The 16,965-nt window shown below is 51.9% G+C and overlaps 1 protein-coding gene across 2 annotated transcripts; it reads left to right on the plus strand.

Annotated features, from left to right (window-relative positions):
- Positions 1–4,690: 4,690 nt before the first annotated feature.
- On the plus strand, positions 4,691–16,052 carry PPP1R1A (protein phosphatase 1 regulatory inhibitor subunit 1A). Of its 2 annotated transcripts, none has more exons than XM_080660746.1 (7): positions 4,691–4,986; positions 8,635–8,695; positions 9,635–9,672; positions 9,986–10,049; positions 14,271–14,426; positions 15,305–15,411; positions 15,914–16,052. In XM_080660746.1, exons 1-7 carry the CDS (start codon positions 4,903–4,905, stop codon positions 15,920–15,922), a joined length of 519 nt encoding a protein of 172 aa, XP_080516872.1. In that variant the 5' UTR covers positions 4,691–4,902; the 3' UTR covers positions 15,923–16,052. The 2 variants fall into 2 exon arrangements, with proteins under 2 accessions (XP_080516872.1, XP_080516873.1); XM_080660747.1 differs by having other exon boundaries at positions 4,745–4,986; positions 15,917–16,052.
- Positions 16,053–16,965: the final 913 nt, after the last annotated feature.

The following is a 16,965-nucleotide window of genomic DNA, read 5'->3' on the forward strand; positions in this document are numbered from 1 at the left end:
CTCAAGTGTTTAATGGGTGCTAGGCACTGAGCTAGGTTCTTTATGGACATTACCTCATTCCACCCCTCACTCCGATAATAGCCGGGCCTGTTATTTACAAGTGAGGAAACTGAGGTGCAGAGGTGTTAAGTGACTTGCCCAAGATCACAGAGCTACTGAGTGGCAGAGCTGGGATTTGAACCCAAGCAGACTGTTCCAGAGCCTAGGTTGCCATGCTGGAAGGAGCTGGCGGGGAGAAAGTATGCATCCAAGCAGTCAGAGGTCATACTGACCTTCTTCCTCAATGTGCCTCATCCTTATAGTTCCACTTTTTAATAATTTATAATTGCTTAGTCATCAATTATAATTACTTAGCCTACTAGTCTGTAAGATGCTAGTGGACAGAGACTGTACCTGTTTTGTGCTCCACTGAATCCCCAGTGTTTAACATAAAGCCTGGCGCATGTGACTACCCAACAAGCACTGGTTAGAAGAATAAATTCAACCTCTTAGGAAGCTTGGGGTGGGAGGGGCTAGCTAGGGGATTGGGTCTTCTAGACTGGTGATGATCACAGGGTTAAAGTGCATCTCAAGAGGTCCTCTGGTCCATGCCCCTGCTTCAGTTCAGCCACTGTCCTGCCATAGCCACCAAATCTGGTGGGAAAGTGTTAACATGGGTTCAAGTCCTGGGAGAGCTGCTTTCTCTCTCTTGGCCTCAGTTACCCCTCTCAAACTGGTTGGATTGGCTGATTTTTAAGTCTCTTCCCCCTCTGCCAGTTTGTGGTTCAAGAAGAGGCAAAGCACTTTGGAAATGAGCATCTCCTCTGTTTGAATCACCAGCTCTGGACCCATTCCCAAGAGTGCCAGCTGCAGGAGGGTGCATACCCAAGCCTGGCAGGATCCCACGATGGGCTTTTTATCAGGCAAACCAGGACTTACACAGTCAGAGGAGGCTGGGCCTCCCAAGTCAGCCTCTGAGAGGCCACACATCTATGCTAATGGTGCTGCTGGGGCCCACAAGAAGCTCTGGGCACTCTGGCACAGAGGCCTTCTAGTTGGGCCTTGGAGGCCCCGGGGACACAGAGCATCCCCACACCCCTGCTTCAGATCAGGTTCCGCTCCCCACCTGGCCTCCTTCCTTCACATGACATGGCCCCAAAAGACTCACTCGTTTCCAGAAGAGCCAAGCCACCCGAAGGACAGACATGCGCTTCCCATGAGGACTCACAGCATATGCCACAGGCTCTGAGATGATTCCAAAAGTTTCCAGAAATGCTGGAAAAACAGCAGCAAATTGGTATGAACACATGGTCCTCAGGGGGACCATTTGGACAGGCCACTGCTCCTATGGGTGGATGAAACCCGTCTGTAGCCTCCCCTCCTCAGAGCTGTGCAGGCGGAAAGTGTGTGCATCTTGTATTCAACACGCAGGAGTGCACCCCTGCCACGTGAGCCAGGCAGGCAGAAATGCAAAGGTGGAGGTAAGGGCCCAGACTCCTGGGGTCTCACCCTGGTTCTGAGACTTCCTGCCTATGAGACTGGAGCTCCCCACTCAGAATGCAAAATATTAGAACAGGAAGAAACCCGTGCAGTCATCTGGCTCCCACTTTTTAAGGGAGAGGAAACTGAGACGAGTGTGTGTGTGCGCGCGTTGGGGGTGGGAGGGAGTGATCACCCCAGAGTGACCCAGACAATTGGTAGCAGAGGGAGAAATTGAACTCTGACCTCCCAAATCCCAATCCAGGCAGCCCATCCAGTATCACCTTTCTCCAGGACTCTGCCCTTGAAAAGCAAAATAAAGATCATACTACCTGCCCTCCTTCCTGGTGGGTTGTGAGGATTAGTGATAATGCATGAGAAGGCTGCGGGGGAGGGGAGGATAGATAAATAAAAGCAGAAAGTGCTGAGAGCAACAGGAGCAGCCTATTAACCCAGGGTCCAGCTCCAAGGGTAGCGGCAGGTGGGAGCTATTAAGTGACTGCACCACTGAGTCACATCCCTGTAACCTTGAATATTTCATGGATCCAGAAGTGTCCCATACAGAACAGCTACTGCTCCCCTGGCAGGGGCTGTGGCTGCAGCGGGGACGTCAACGCTTGCACACGCGAGCACCCCTTGCACAGGCCCAGGCAAACTGGGGGAAGGGGCTGGGACAGGTGGGCTCCAACTCTTACTCATTCCAGGAAGGGCTCCAGTAGCAGGCATGGTGTGCTCTGCAACTCCCCGACCCTGTGGATGAGCAACCCACACCATTTCCACCCACAAGCCCAACAGACACTCAGTCACTCACTCAGCTCTTGGCATAAAAAAGTCAAAACGACATACTCACACCTTCACAGACAGACCCATGACAGCTCACGTGGAGACCCCAGCACCAAAGGCTGCAAACCAGTCACATGCCACCTCCCCCTTACCCATAAACACTTTGCCGCCCACCCCCAGCCTCCTCCAGAAGCCAGTACCAAGAGCTGTCTCTCCTCCCTCTCCCTGCTCTCTCCTCCTCCGCTTCCACCCCAGCACCAGCTGCTCCAGGGACCCCTCTTTCCACGCAGTCCTCCATCAGCCATCTCTCCCAAAGCCTGAGTTCTCTGGGCCCCTCTCCTGACCTACAGCTTCTGGAGCAGAGAGTTTGAGACTCTGGAGCTTGAGAAAGCAACATGAAGAATGGTGTGAGACTTTGGGAGGAATTTCCATGGCCAGGCCGAATTTGAGAGGAAGAAGGGACTTTGAAAGAGGCCTAGGCAAACTGGATGACTGTGGCAGGCGTGGAAGGTCTTATGAGAGCCTGGCAAGGTCTCTCTCCTAACTCCCCTGCCCTTCTAGGAGATAACGAGACAAGAAAAACAGCAGCTATCCGTTTATTGAGGGCTCCATGTGCCAGACACCTTACCTCATAGCATACTCAACCCTAACAGGTAGGGACTCTTCTGTCCATTGCACCAGTGAGGACATCGAGGCCCCAGAGATAAGGCTGTGGGAATTCAAGTTCCAGGGTCCTGATGGAAGAGGAAGGGAATAGACAAGTTGTTTATTTAAGGGATTCTTTGGACCCTGCTCTGTGCATGTGTGCTTAGGAGGTAGGTGAGTGGAAAGGAAGTCAGAGCGAGCCCCTGTATCTCCCACTCCATCTTTCTCTTGGCTTCTTGCCTCACAGCCCCTCCCTCTACTGTCACTTCTAGGGAATGGGTAGCAGTTGACCAGAAGAGGGGCTAAGGACTCCAATCAGCCATTTCCCAGGCGGGCCCTGCTACATCAAACAGAGCAAGGGAACCCTGCAAATGCGGGCTGGGTGTAGGGGTCCTGGCGTCCAAATGACAGCAAAACAGAGCTAGTTAACAGCAAATGGAGGTCTGGCTGGCCCACTGGGCCCCTATAACCCCAGCATTGCCCTCAGAAAACTGAGCTGGGCCTGGCATGTGTAAAGTGATATGGCTGGGGGGGTGGCGGGGGCGGGGGCAGAGGAGGTTATTTTGGGAGGTAACAGGGGAAGGGACCATGTGAAATCCAGGCCAAAGAAGAGCTGCCTGGGAGAAGAGGCAACTGAGGGTTACGGCTGACCCTTTACAGGAGAGGATGACCATGGGGTCCCCAGAGAAGCAGGCATGGATTGCATGGTATTTTCCAGTTGCTCGGTTTAAAGCGAAAGAAACAGATCTCTGGCCCTGGTCCCTGCTGGGACCTTCCCTCAGAACTCCCTGTCCCTCTCCTCCCCACCTCAGTCCTTCTCCTCCCAGAGAATGTCCAGCCCTCCCCTCCCCAGTGTCCCAGCACCGCTCCTCTAACTATGTAGTGGGCCCCAGTCCTGGCATAGTGCCCACAACTCCTATGAATATTCTATCTCCTTTACCCTCTAGTATTGATTGATGCCCTGGTCCTACATCAAACTGGTAAGTTCTTCACATAGTTTAACCCCCATCCCTTCAGTTACAGCAGATTTCTTCATATTCTGCCACTAGTGACAGTGGAAACCCAGGCCATCTGTAAGCGAGCCACCCCACCACAGGAGTTTCCCTCTCCATCCCCCAGCATCCTCTTCTTGCAGGCCTTTCACCTGCTTTCCCACCCCCATAATTTAGCAAGCAGAAACAGAAATCTGTTTCACAAGCACTCTTGGCTCACCACCCCCGTTACTCCTTCTGCTGAGTCCCAGATGGTCCTCTCTCCCTGGGCCCTGCACCCACTACCATCAGCACTTGGAGAAGGGGCTCTGGTCTCTGGAGACCCTCTAAGGTGTTCAGGCCCCTTCCCTGCCGCCCAGGGAGCACAGGACCTGTGCCCAGACCCACACCTCCGCTCCAAGTTTCCACCTCCGCCCTAGTGTCTTCTCTCAAGGGAAAGTCCCTCTCCATGTCTAGCCTTAATCCTTCCTGCTTCATACCTAAATCCCCTTTCCTTCTTTTCTTAGGAGACAACCCCCTTCCTCTATGAAAGGAAATGAAATCTTTCGCGTTTGCTGCCTCCTCTCTTTCGCAGGGCCCCTCCACCTTCCCAGCCCTAAAACCTGCCCGGCTGATGAAGTTCTCGGTAGCTGCTCGCCACCACCGCCCCCCTCCCTGCCCAGAACTCCGGGGACACCTGCACACGCGCCTGGGCTGTCCACCGGGACTGGCGCCGGCCACACCTCGCACGCCCGCCCTCGGGGTGGGGACCCCCCCGCAGGCAGCGGCGCAGCCACGACGGGGTTAAGGCTAGGGGCCGGGGGGAGGGAGGGGGCTGTGAGGGGCGGTGCGGAGCCAATAGGCGGCTGCAGAGTCCCGGAGGCCGCGAGCTGGGAGCGCGGAGCCGGGAGCCGGGAGCTGAGCGCGCCGGGCTGGGGCCGGGCCGGAGCGGAGCGGAGCAGAGCAGAGAGGGAGCGCGCCCGCCCCAGCCCCGAGTCCCGCCGCCTTCCCCGCCGCAGCGCGGGCCAGCGGCCACCGCCCAGCCATGGAACCGGACAACAGCCCCCGGAAGATCCAGTTCACGGTCCCGCTGCTGGAGCCGCACCTTGACCCCGAGGCGGCGGAGCAGGTGCGGAGCAGGGCGGGGCGGCAGGGGACTCGCCCAGGCAACGACGAGGGACCCCAGGAGTGTCTGATCCGAGATCCCTGCTTGGTCCTCCCCGAGGAGGGCGCCTCTAAGGGCGGATGCGCTGTTTGGGGGTCTTCTATCCCCTCCCCCATCGTGGGAGCCACACGTCCCTATCCTTGCTTCTTCGAGACGGACAGAAGGACAAGCGCCTCCCCCGGAAGCTTGTCCCCACAAGAGTCGCTCACTGCCTCCCCAGCCCCGGGGGAGGGGGCTGCCTGAGGACACGACCCCTCCGGCCTTCGCCAGTCTTGGGTCCTCCACCCAGCCAACCCCGCCGGTTTCTGAGCTCGGCGGGGGCGCCGCGCCGAAGGGTCCCCGCTGCCGCTGGGGAGGGGTTAGGGGAGAGGGGAGGTAATGGAGCGAGCCCGGTGCTGCAGGTGTAGGAGTGGAAAGAAGAGCAATAGCCCGCCCAGTCCTCTCCTAACTAGGAGCGAGCCTACTGGATCCCAGAGAGTGAGAACGCGCAGGGGCTGGGGCTTTGGGGAGAGGGGTGGTCCCGTCTGCAGGCTGAGGCTCTCCTTGCTGCAAGTCTGGACACGTGGGTCCTTTTTTCCCAACTACTGCCCTTTGGAGCGGGCAGTGGGGGTGGCGTGGAGAGAACGGCACTGGGAAGCCACAGGAGGGGCTTTCGAGGGACCGGGGTTCAAGTTGAGCGACAGGCAGGGGAGAAGCACTGTGCTGGCCTTGGCTCGAGGGGTGGGAGTCCAGAGCCCGGCCCAGCCTCCTGGCCTGGCCTATTTTTAGCTCAGAGCAGCCTGGCAGAGGCAGCAGCAGCCTATGAGAGTGTGTGAGCAAGTGTGTGTCTCGGGGACAGAGCGTGAGTGGAGAGGGTGACCACCCGTGGTCACTACTACAGCCTGTTTGCCAGATATTTGTTCATTTCTCCATCTCTTCTGTGTCCTCTGTCCATTTGCCTGGGCATCGCTCTTCCTAAAGAATATCCATTCCCACAAGGTCAGTTCTCTACTTCCCCCAACTTGGCTGCCAGGACTCTGCTGGCCTCCCCACCTGAAAAAACACTGACCTCTCAGGAGGGGCTGACACAGTGTTCTTTCTGTTGACCCAGCTGGTTGGTAGAACAAGGTCTGGATGGGAAGAGAAAGGGAAGATACACACTCTCTCCCTATAACTTCAGCTTCCCAAGTGTGGGTAGGGGTTAGGTCCCTGGGTCACCATCCTCTCTCTGGCTTGGGGGAGCCACATCTCCAGATCTCTGGGCTGGGACAGTAGAGGGAGGGACTGTGGGGAGACCTCCAAACTCCTGAGGATGAGGAGGGTGGAGAGCCAGGAGCATGGGGAGTGTTCGCTGGGGTCAGGAGAAAGGCTATTGTGCCTGCAGACAGGGGACTGGCACAGATAACCTCAGAGCCAGGAAGAAAGGGCCCAAGAGTGTGGAATGTGGGGGTTAAGGGGTTAGGGGTGAGGTTTCAAGCAGATATGCCTTCCATTGGCACAAACAGGTATCACTACCTGACACCTGCCTCAGTGTGGTGTTAGAGGAGGCAGGTGTAGGTGTGTGTTGGGAGTTGAGGGGGAGGCCAGCTTGTTCAGGGGTATAGGGGCAGGGGAGAAGGATAAGTCAGTGCTAAGGAGCCAGAGGGAAAAAGAGAGCTGGGCCTTGAGCCTGCTTTTCTCTAATCTTCAGAAAGCTGTCTGCCAAGCCTGAAATTTTACCTGCAGTCTAACCTCAACCCCTCCTGCTGTGTTATCCAAGTGTGCAGGCAAAAAGCTCCAGGTTTGGCAGGAGCTCCTATCCCAGACTGACAAGAGAGGGAAAAAAAAAAAAAAAAAAAAAAACAACACTCCGAAGATCTGCATTAGGGAGCACAGGGTGGCAGGGGATGGGGGCTGCCCACAACTACCAAGTCATTGTCATGACAGGTTTGAAGATAAATCAGAGGCAAAGGCACCAGTGTCCTTGAGAGCTAAGATCTGGGATGTGTGGAAGAGAGAAAAGAGCATACATAGTTCAGGTGCCTGGGAGGTGCTTCGGAAAGTCTGACTTTGTTCCCTCACAATTCTCAAGGACACTGAGTGCTTAGAAATCTTGTCCAAGGCAAGAAAATTGGCTAAGGAAGGGATCACAGAACCCTGCTGCCCTTTCAAAGTCTCCCTCTCAGGTTCCCAACTCCCACTAATCCGCACCCTCCCCCTCCCTGTCTCTTTCCCAGCCAGCCCCCTCCCTCAGAGCAAGAGAGAACTGGAGAGGAGTCCCCTCCTAGGAGAAGGGTGGGCCCCACCGCATACACGAAGCACACATGCCTGCCTGCTGGCACCCTGCACATTTGCACCAGGAATAGCTAGAGATGGACTCAGCTAATGTTTGTGCGGTGCACGCATATATGCGGCGTGGCGTGCACACACATGGGACTGGTAGTGCCAGGGACCTTGAAATGTCACCAGAACAGATGCCACGAGATTATCCTGAGAAACACTGCCCTACCTCAACATACCCCCATTCTGTGCATCCCATTTCTTCTTTGGGGAGAGTCCGCCTCTCAGACTGACGCTGCCCCTCTTGCTGTGGCTGACACCCAATTTGGGGGCATAGAGAAGGGCAGGCATCTTACCACCTTCACCCCCAATGGTAATAATACTAAATAATGGACACACAAAGATGGGGATTTGATCATTCAGTGTCCTCACCCTCCTCCTCTTAGCTCTGAATAATTTTAGCCCCTTTCTCAGACCCATTAGCCTTCCCTCCTTTCTGCTGCCCTGGAGGGAACTCCAGGGACTCCAATCCCACCTTTACCCTGGCTTCCAAGCCCCTAAACCCTCCAAAGAAACGGAAAAAAACTACATGTCCCAAGAGTCCTTGAACCAACTTCAACAACAACCAACTTTATTGGCAGCATGACAAAAGAACAGCAACGGGGAAAGGGGCTCAGAGGCCCAGCAATCAGCTCTTACATGTTAATTTCTTAGAATGAGACCTGGAGCTCAGGATGAGCTTTTCCAGCTGACCAAGGTCCTGCCTAGGATTCCCCATTTATATTTACCGTGACAAGGATTTTCACAGACACGTTTCCTGACAAACCAGAAAGGCAATCTGCCCAAGAACAGGGAAAACATTAGGGAATGAGGAGCACAGGCCAGGGAAATGCACATTCAGACCTACCTGTTCTGTGCTGTCCCCCAGGCTGGGTGGGAATTGAGGGGTGCTCTCTGTGGGTGCTGATCCACAAAGGGTTAATGTCCGTTTGAGGGGTGGGCTGGGAGACAGAGGGAAGAGCCTTGCACCTCCTGGGTTATTTCTGACCATTGATCCAGGATGGACGGAAAGACAGTGGGCCAGAGATCGATGCACAGAGCAGATATAACTGCTGAGATGGATAGCTAGGGCCAGGACTGGGGCTGGGGGGAGGGGTGGGTTCAGAGACAGAAAAGGGGTAGAGGATGCAGAAAGGGGGGTGGTCTTTTGGGTCCCCAACAGAGAGGGATGAGCACAGGAAAGTCCACCCTGAGGCAACGGGTCCTATGTAACAATATTTTTTGAGGTGTGCTAACTGGCTGACCTGATTACATTGCTGAGTGGTATTGGGTGGGGCTTTGATGCCTCCACATGTACTTGACCTCTTCCTTCAGATTCGGAGGCGTCGGCCCACCCCTGCTACACTTGTGCTGACCAGTGACCAGTCATCCCCAGGTAACCCCAGGAATGAGTCGCTGAAGGGAGTGGGGGCTGCTGAAGACAGCTGGGTCCAGTGAGGGAAGGTGGGTGCTAGATAGAAGGGCAGGTCTGAGAAGTCAGAGATCTCTTCAATCCTGGAGGCAGAAAAGTGGTGGCTGGATTAGCAGGAGGTTCCTTTGCTCTGGGAAGATGGAGCAATGCTAGGAAGGGGAGGGGAAACCACCTGGTTCCTAAGCCCTCAGGAATTGGGGTGGTCAACTGAGTGCTGGTTGCTTCGCAACAGCCTTCCAGGTTTCTCCAGCAACTGAGATACTGCTGCCCCCACCCCCAGAGGCTGTGACAGCTGTGAGGGAGAGGGACCGCCTCCATCAGCTATCTCCACAGCCCCCAGAGGGGAAAGGGGAAGTTAGAAAAAGCTCAGGGAGCAGCTGGCATTCTGGTCACCAGTGTACCCATCAAGGTCTGGGGAGAGAACAAGGTCCAGGGAATGTCATGGGGAGCTTGACAGGAGAATGGAAGAGAGGTGGTCATGCTTATAAGCTAGCCCGGAATTCAGGGTGCCTGAGTCTCTCCTGGCCTCCAGCTAGTGAGAATGATTGCACCTTCCTGGCCCCTGCATGGGATCAATTTGCTATTCTTTTTCAAATGTTCCCTTGTATGCAGCAAAGGGACCACAAATCCTGGAACCTCCAGGTCTGATGCAAGGATGTAGACACAGATAAACCCATAGGGTCAAGGACAGGATTAGATGCAGGGGTAAAGCCAGCCAGCAGAGCAGGAGAAGGCTGGAAGGAGAAGGTCTGGGGCAGCCGCCGGCTAACTGCCTAGGGGCAGATGTGAGGGACACATCAAGAAGGAGGTGATTGCAGAGGCTCTTCCCCTTGGAAGTCAGCTCCACGGGGTCCCTCTGAGTCTCCCATCCTCATCACTTTCTCCTTTCCCTGTTCCCCGCAGAGATAGATGAAGACCGGATCCCCAACCCCCTTCTCAAGGTGAGCTGGCCCCTCCCACTCAGCCCAGCCCAGGGAACCCACAGATTCACTAAGGGATTATTCCTCAGAACACTCCATCTACAGAACCTTTGAGTTCCTCTTCCCTGCACCCCCCAATTGTGCATGTACACACACATCCCCAACATGCTCCCCACACGGCCTCCTTGCTCACCATTGTGGGGGCTGGAGAAGCAGGAATTTTCTTTCTCCACTTTCTGAAGTCCACCCCCACCCCCAATTGCAATCCAAAAGCATGACAAGGCAGAGGAGGCAGGTGAGAGGGCCGGCACCCACTGTGTTCTATCATTCACAGTCCACTTTGGCCATGTCTCCACGGCAACGGAAGAAGGTGACAAGGACCACACCTACAATGAAAGGTTTGGAAAATCCTTCCCATCTCTTTTTTTTCCCCAGCACCGTTTATCCCCCATATATCCTCTTTCATCTCTGCCCACCGCAGTTCCTCCCATCTCTTTCTTCCTCTCTGTGCCTGAGATTGTGCAGTTGACCTAATGCCCCTTTGGAAAGAATCCTTGAGAAGTCATTAAGTCTGTCTTTATTATAGTGGGGTTGTTGCTAAAGAAACTGGAGTTGGCTTCCAGCTCTATTTCCCGACTAGCTAAGTGGCCTTCTTAACCTACTGAGCCCCAAATATGACCTCACTATAGCAGTGAAGCTAAAGAAAATATATGAACTCATCCTGCATAGGGTGTAACACATAGAAGTTACTCAAATTTTTTTCAATTACAGTTGACATTCAGTATTATTTTATACTAGAGGCCCGGTGCACAAAATTCGTGCATAGTGGGGGGGGGGGCGTCCCTCAGCTCGGCCCGCAATGACGCCAGAATCCCGCGCCCCAGCCAGCCTCTGGCCAGAGGCCCGCCTGCCTGCCCTCCCTCCCTCCATGGGCCAGGGCACGTGGGACACTGGGGCTTGTGGCCAGGGCAACGCCACCAGCATCCAGTGCCCCAGCCACTGTAGGTGCCACCATCTTTTTGTGATGGAGTGATGGTTAATTTGCATATTACCCTTTTATTAGATAGGATTGGTTTCAGGTATATAGCATAGTGGTTAAACATTTATATAATTTACGAAGTGATCCCCCTGATAATTTCAATACCCACCTGGCACCACACATAGTTATTACAATATTATTGACTATTTCCTATGCTGTATTTTACATCTCTGTGACTATTTTGTAACTACCAATTTGTACTTCTTTATCACTTCACCTTTTTCACCTGGCCCCCCCAATCCTTTCCCATTTGGCAACCATAACTTTATTCTCTGTATCTAAGAGTCTGTTTCTGTTTTGTTTGTTCATTTATTTCTTTCAATTCCACATGTAAGTGAAATCATATGATATTTGTCTTTATCTGACTTATTTCATTTAGTATAATATCCTTTAGGTCCATCCATGTTGTCACAAATGATAAAATTTCATTCTTTTTTATGGCCAACTAATGTTCCATTGTGTATTTGTACCACATCTTTATCTAATCATCTATTGCTGGGCACTTAAATTGCTTCCATATCTTGGCTATCATATATATATATATATATATATATATATATATATATATATATATATATAAGAGGTAATATGCAAAATAGCCAGGACGCTGTAACGTCATGACCGCTCAGGAGGAGGCTGCGTGCACAGGTGGGAGGGGACTGCGTGCATGGTGAGGCAAGCCATGGAAGGCGCAGGCCTGCAGAGAATGGGGCCTGCCAGCCACAGCGCACCGGCTGTTCCACCTCTGCATGTGAGCTGCAGAGGAAACACCTTTTCTGACCGCTCATTGGCTAAGCTCCCATACGCCACTCGCAGTGTTCTTGGTAACTTGGGTAATGAGAATCCAAGAAGGTGATCTAGGGTTTTTCCACATCATTCCTGGAAGAAAAAACAAGGGCCCGCTGCTGGAGGGGCTAAGAAATGTCATATCCTGCCCTAGCCAGTTTGGCTCAGTGGATAAAGCCTCGGCCTGCTGACTGCAGGGTCCGGGTTCGATTCTGATCAAGGGCATGTACTTAGGTTGCAGGCTTCTCCCTGGCCAGGGCCTAGGTCAGGGCTCATGCAGGAGACAACCAATCGAAGTGTCCCTCTCACATTGATGTTTCTCTCTGTCTTTCCCTTTCTCTTCTATGCTCTCTAAAAATCAATGGAAAAATATCCTCAGATGAGGATAAAAAAAAAAAAAAGAAAGAAAGAAATGTCATATCCTATGAAACAGACATCTTGAAAATGCCTAAAGAAAGTTGTCATTTTTTTGTGGTGAAGGGACTGGAGTCCATGTTGATGAAAACACCTTGGCAGCTGTGGCAGCCAGCAGTAGCAGCAGCAGTGGGGTGATGGGGTGGCACCTTCCCCTGATCAGCCTGGTCGCCTTCTGCAGGGGGAGGCCAGACTGCAGCTTAGGCCCGCTCCCTGGGGAGCGGGCCTAAGCCATCAGTAAGACATCCCCTGAGGGCTCCCGGATTGGAGAGGGTGCAGGTCAGGCTGAGAGACCCTCCCCATGGTGCACAAATTTCGTGCACCAGGCCTCTAGTATATAATAAAAGAGTAATATGCAAATTGACCCTAGCGGTGGAACTACCAGGAATGACCAGTCACTATAACACACACTAACCACCAGGGGGCAGACGCGCAACACAGGAGCTGCCCCCTGGTGGTCAGTGCACTTCCACAGGGGAAGCACTGCTCAGCCAGAAGCCGGCTCACAGGAGCCTCTCCTGCCTCTGCAGCAGCACTAAGGATGTCCGACTGATGGCTTAGGCCCAATCCCCCAGCGAGCAGGCCTAAGCCGGCAGGTGGACATCCCCCAAGGGGTCCCAGCTGCCAGAGGGATGTCTGACTGACAGCTTAGGCCCAGTCCCCTGGGGAGCAGGCCTAAGCAGGCAGGTGGACATCCCCTGAGGGGACCCGGCTGCTAGAGGGATGTCTGACTGCCAGTTTAGGCCCAATCCCCCAGGCCTAAGCCAGCAGGTGGACATCCCCTGAGGGGTCCCAGACTGCAAGAGGGCACAGGCTGGAGGGACCCCCCCCACCCCCGAGTGCACAAATTTTTGTGCACCAGGCCTCTAGTTGTAAATAATGCTGCAATGAACAAAGGGGTGCATATATCTTTCAAATTAGTGTTTTGGATTTCTTCAGATAAGTACCCAGAAATAAAATCTCTGGGTCGTAAGGCAGTTTCACATTTAATTTTTTGAGGACCCTCCATACTGTTTTCCACAGTAGCTGCACTAATCTGCATTCCCACCAATAGTGCAAGAAGGTTCTCTTTTCTCCACATCCTCAACAATATTCATTGTTGGTTGATTTATTGATGATAGCCATTCTGACAAGTGTGAGGTGATATTTCATTGTGGTTTTAATTTGCATTTTTCTGATTATTAGTGACATTGAGCATCTTCTCATGTATCTATTGGCCCTCTGTATGTCCTCTTTGAAGAAATGTCTATTCAGGTCCTCTGCCCATTTTTTAATTGGATTGTTTGGGGGTTGTTTTTGGTGTTTAGTTGTATGAGTTCTTTGTAAATTTTGGATAGTAACCCCTTATCGGATATATCATTGGCGAATATCTTCTCCTCGTCAGTAGGTTGTCTTTTCATTTTGTTGATGGTTTCCTTTGCTGTGCCAAAACTTTTTAGTTTGTAGTCCCATTTGTTTGTTTTTGCTTTTGTTTCTCTTGCCTAAGTAGATATATCAGAAAAAATATATTACTAAGAGCAATGTTAGAGAGTTTATGCCTGTTTTCTTCTAGTTTTATGGTTTTGGGTCTTACAGTTAAGTCTTTGATCTATTTTGAGTTTATTATTTTATATTGTGTAAGAAAGTGATCTAGTTTTGTATGGGGGGGGGGGTTGCCTGTATCTGTCCAGTTTTCCCAGCACCATTTATTGAATAGACTAATTTTACCCCACTATATGTTCTTGCCCCCTTTGTCATATATTTATGACCATATAGGTGTGAGTTTATTTCTGGTCTCTATTCTGTTCCATTGGTCTGTGTGTCTTTTTTTATGCCAGCACCATGTTGTTTTGATTCCAAATACTTTTTACTCTAACTTGAGTCTTTTCTCCTGCCCCCAAGGGAGACCAAGTATCCCAACAAGTTAGAGCCTTTTGTTCTTAAAGGCTCTTCCTCACACCTTTCTTGCTGTTTTTTTTAAAAAAATGTTTTTATTCTTTTTAGAGAGAGAGGAAGGGATAGGGAGAAAGAGAGAGAGAGAAACATCAATGTAAGAAAGAAACATTGATCAGTTTCCTCCCATACGCACCCCTCCTGGAGATCAAACTTACAACCAGGGTATGTGCACTGACCGACCTGGAATTGAACCAGCAGCCTTTCAGGACAACGCTCAACCAACTGAGCCACGCCGGCCAGGGCACCTTTCTTACCTTTGAAGGAAATATGTCTTATTGTCTAGCTTCAGTCCCTCCTAATTGCCTAGCGAATGTCCCTCCATGTTCAGATCTCAGGGGATGGCAGTGTGTGATAGCTGTTTAGTGCGATTGTTGAAGTTGAATGTTCACAGAGGAGGCTCTGAGCAGTCATGTCCAATGTTCCCTCCCTTTCTCTGCACCCCCAGAGCTTCAGATGATGGTTGAACATCACCTGGGGCAACAGCAGCAGGGAGAGGAGCCTGAGGGAGCTGCTGAGAGCACAGGGACCCAGGAGACCTGCCCACCTGAGACCACAGACACACAAGTGGAGTCAAGGCTGGGCGCCTCTGGGAAAGCACAAAGTACGTTCCAGCTCAGGAGGAGGCAAGCCTATTGTGGGGAGGAGTCTAGTAGTAGCCAGAACTATCTTCAGAATATGGATATATCTGCACATATTGCATGTATTTGCATCTCTTTACCTTTCCTTACCAAATGACCCCAACCCCTCCCAACTGGCCTTCAGAGCTCCCTGTTGTGGCTGAATGTGGGGAGCCCATCATAATGAGAATAGCACTCACAGGCTAGAATCCCAGCTCTGCCTCTTTCCCAGCCCAGAGGCCTCGAGCAACTTAACCTCAGTCTATAAAATGATAATGATGGTGCCTGTTTCACTGGTAGTTTGTGAAAATTAAATGAACCTGCCCAGAAGCTGGCACATACAAAGCATGCAATAAATGGAAACTGCTGGGGGTACTGTTAATACATGTCCATAGTCCCTTAACCCAATTATTCCAGAAGTCAGAATTTTTCTAATTTTATGAAGGTGCTACAGTATGTATACTGTATATTATATAGTATCCCCAGCAGAGCACCCTGTAATCAAACACATTAATACTTCTACAGTGAAATGAACTGTCCCACTAAGTGGGATAAGTAGACTATAAATAGCTTCATATCAGTTCAGTTCAGATTTAGCCACACATGGAGATTGTACCCAAATTTGAAAACCTTTTTTGGAGGGTTTTTTCTTGTCTTTCTTTTTTATTTCTGAAAAATATTTTTAAACAATGATTCTATGGGAGCAATTGTAATCAGAGAAACCCCTGTTGTTCTTGCCTGATTGCCCCAGCTTGGTCTTGACTCCTCTAGGGTCATTGGAGTATGGGGTGGGGGAGCACTGCCCTCTCTACCAGCCCTCATGAATACCACCTCTCCTCCCACCCTCATTTTCCCTCCTTAGAGCTTGCGGAATCCACCCCAAAAACTCAGGAGAGGGGCAGTGAGAAACCCAGCACAGACGAACTCTCAACCCATATACCACCACTGGGTTCCCAGGGAGCCAACTCGGTAAGCTGCCAAGGCTGGGCTGTGGGTCGACGGGAGAGCAACTGTGTGGATAAAGACAAGGGCTAAGATCTGGACTCAGAGAAGGGGGAACAGAGCACCAGCTTTAGTCCCTGAAGAGCTATTCTCTATGGCAAGAGGATGGACAAATGAGAAGCAGCAGCAGAAGGGACTGAGGTTAGACTCTGAATTAGGACTTCCAGCTCCTGGAATAGGTGACGGAAATAGACCATGGGTTTTCTGATAAAGGGCATTTGGAACCCTCGGCTGTCCAGGCTGATGAGCAGTGGTCCTGCCTGGAGCGGAGGCATTGATGGAATAACCTCGTGAGCTTCGATGTTACAGTCCTCCCTCCCCTGCATAGACTGGACAAGGGGCAGGAACTGGTGTCAGACATCAGAAATTAGATACTTGACTAATGGGATGGTTGGCAGACCAGCTCGGGAGGGGGCACAGGCCTTGTGGCCTCTCACTGACCCTCTCTTTCTGCCCCCTTTCCCCACAGCAGGTCTGAGAGTGAAGAAGAAATCCTGGGTACCAGCCTGCAGCTGGGAGTGCGTGGACACTGGATTTGTTTCTTATTTCTTCACTTTAGGGAAAAATCTCTTGTTTTTAAAAAGTGATAAATTTGGTGTTAGATCCTTGGTATTTTCTTTCTTCCCCAACTTGGAGAATCTTTTCTCTCTCCCCTCTTGTCCTGCCCTCTCTACAGTCCCCTACCCTGTGCCCAGTTGCCAATGGGCAGGAGACTTGAGAAGGGGGTTCTTCTCCATCCCTGCCTTACTTTCTGCAGGAAGAGAAGTGGGGGGTCAGATAGATGGGAGGACTAAATTCCAGGGTACCAAGAGGAAAGAATGGCCCCAGGTTCGCTTTTCCTATTGAAGAAAAGATACCGCAGCCTGGCGGGGCTGCCCTGCAGCTGCGAACCTTGGAGCTCGAAAGCCAGTCTAACTGTGACTTTGTGTGAGCATCATCTGCTGGACAAAATGGAGAACTGCAGCCTGGCGGGGCCCATGGGAAAGAGTGGGTGGTGTGTTGTGTGGTGCCTCCTCGCCTGCCCTCCAAGCTTTGGTGATTCTGAAACTTCCACCTGTGAGGAAACCACCACCCCTATTCCAACCTATTAGCAAAGGTGTATTGAGAATACAGTGGCTATTAACTAAGAGGCCCTTGCTGGGAACTGGGAAGGTCACCCTGCCCCTTGTCCTAGACACCAAGGGGCCAGCGTAAAAGACAAAAGCTGAGCATAAGTGAGGAAACTTTCCGACCCCAAAGCCAGGCCTCTCCTGCCCACTGCTTTTGATTTTTCCAGGTAGTGGAGAGGGGAAGGAAGGAAGGAAGAAAGGGAGGAAGGGAGGGAAGATTTGTCCCTCCTTAAGGAGCAGTTTAATGGAGAGAAAAAGAACCTCAGACGTGTAAGGTCCCACTTCTGCCCTCCCTACTGTGTGCCCTCAGGCAACATCTCACCTTTCTGGGCCTCAGCTTGCCCACTATATATATATATCAGGGAGAACACCGACCGCACCGGGATTTTATCAAGCTTAAAGGGACAGTGTA

The sequence above is a fragment of the Plecotus auritus genome (assembly GCF_963455305.1).
Source record: "Plecotus auritus genome assembly, chromosome: 3".
Taxonomy (NCBI): Eukaryota; Metazoa; Chordata; class Mammalia; order Chiroptera; family Vespertilionidae; genus Plecotus; species Plecotus auritus.

Bases quoted from the DNA above. Each gene is read 5' to 3' on its own strand.
- PPP1R1A (XM_080660746.1), top strand. From the start codon at position 4,903: ATGGAACCGGACAACAGCCCCCGGAAGATCCAGTTCACGGTCCCGCTG. The intron at 4,987-8,634 runs GTGCGGAGCAGG...CTCTTCCTTCAG, and splicing joins ACCCCGAGGCGGCGGAGCAG to ATTCGGAGGCGTCGGCCCAC. The intron at 9,673-9,985 runs GTGAGCTGGCCC...TATCATTCACAG, and splicing joins TCCCCAACCCCCTTCTCAAG to TCCACTTTGGCCATGTCTCC.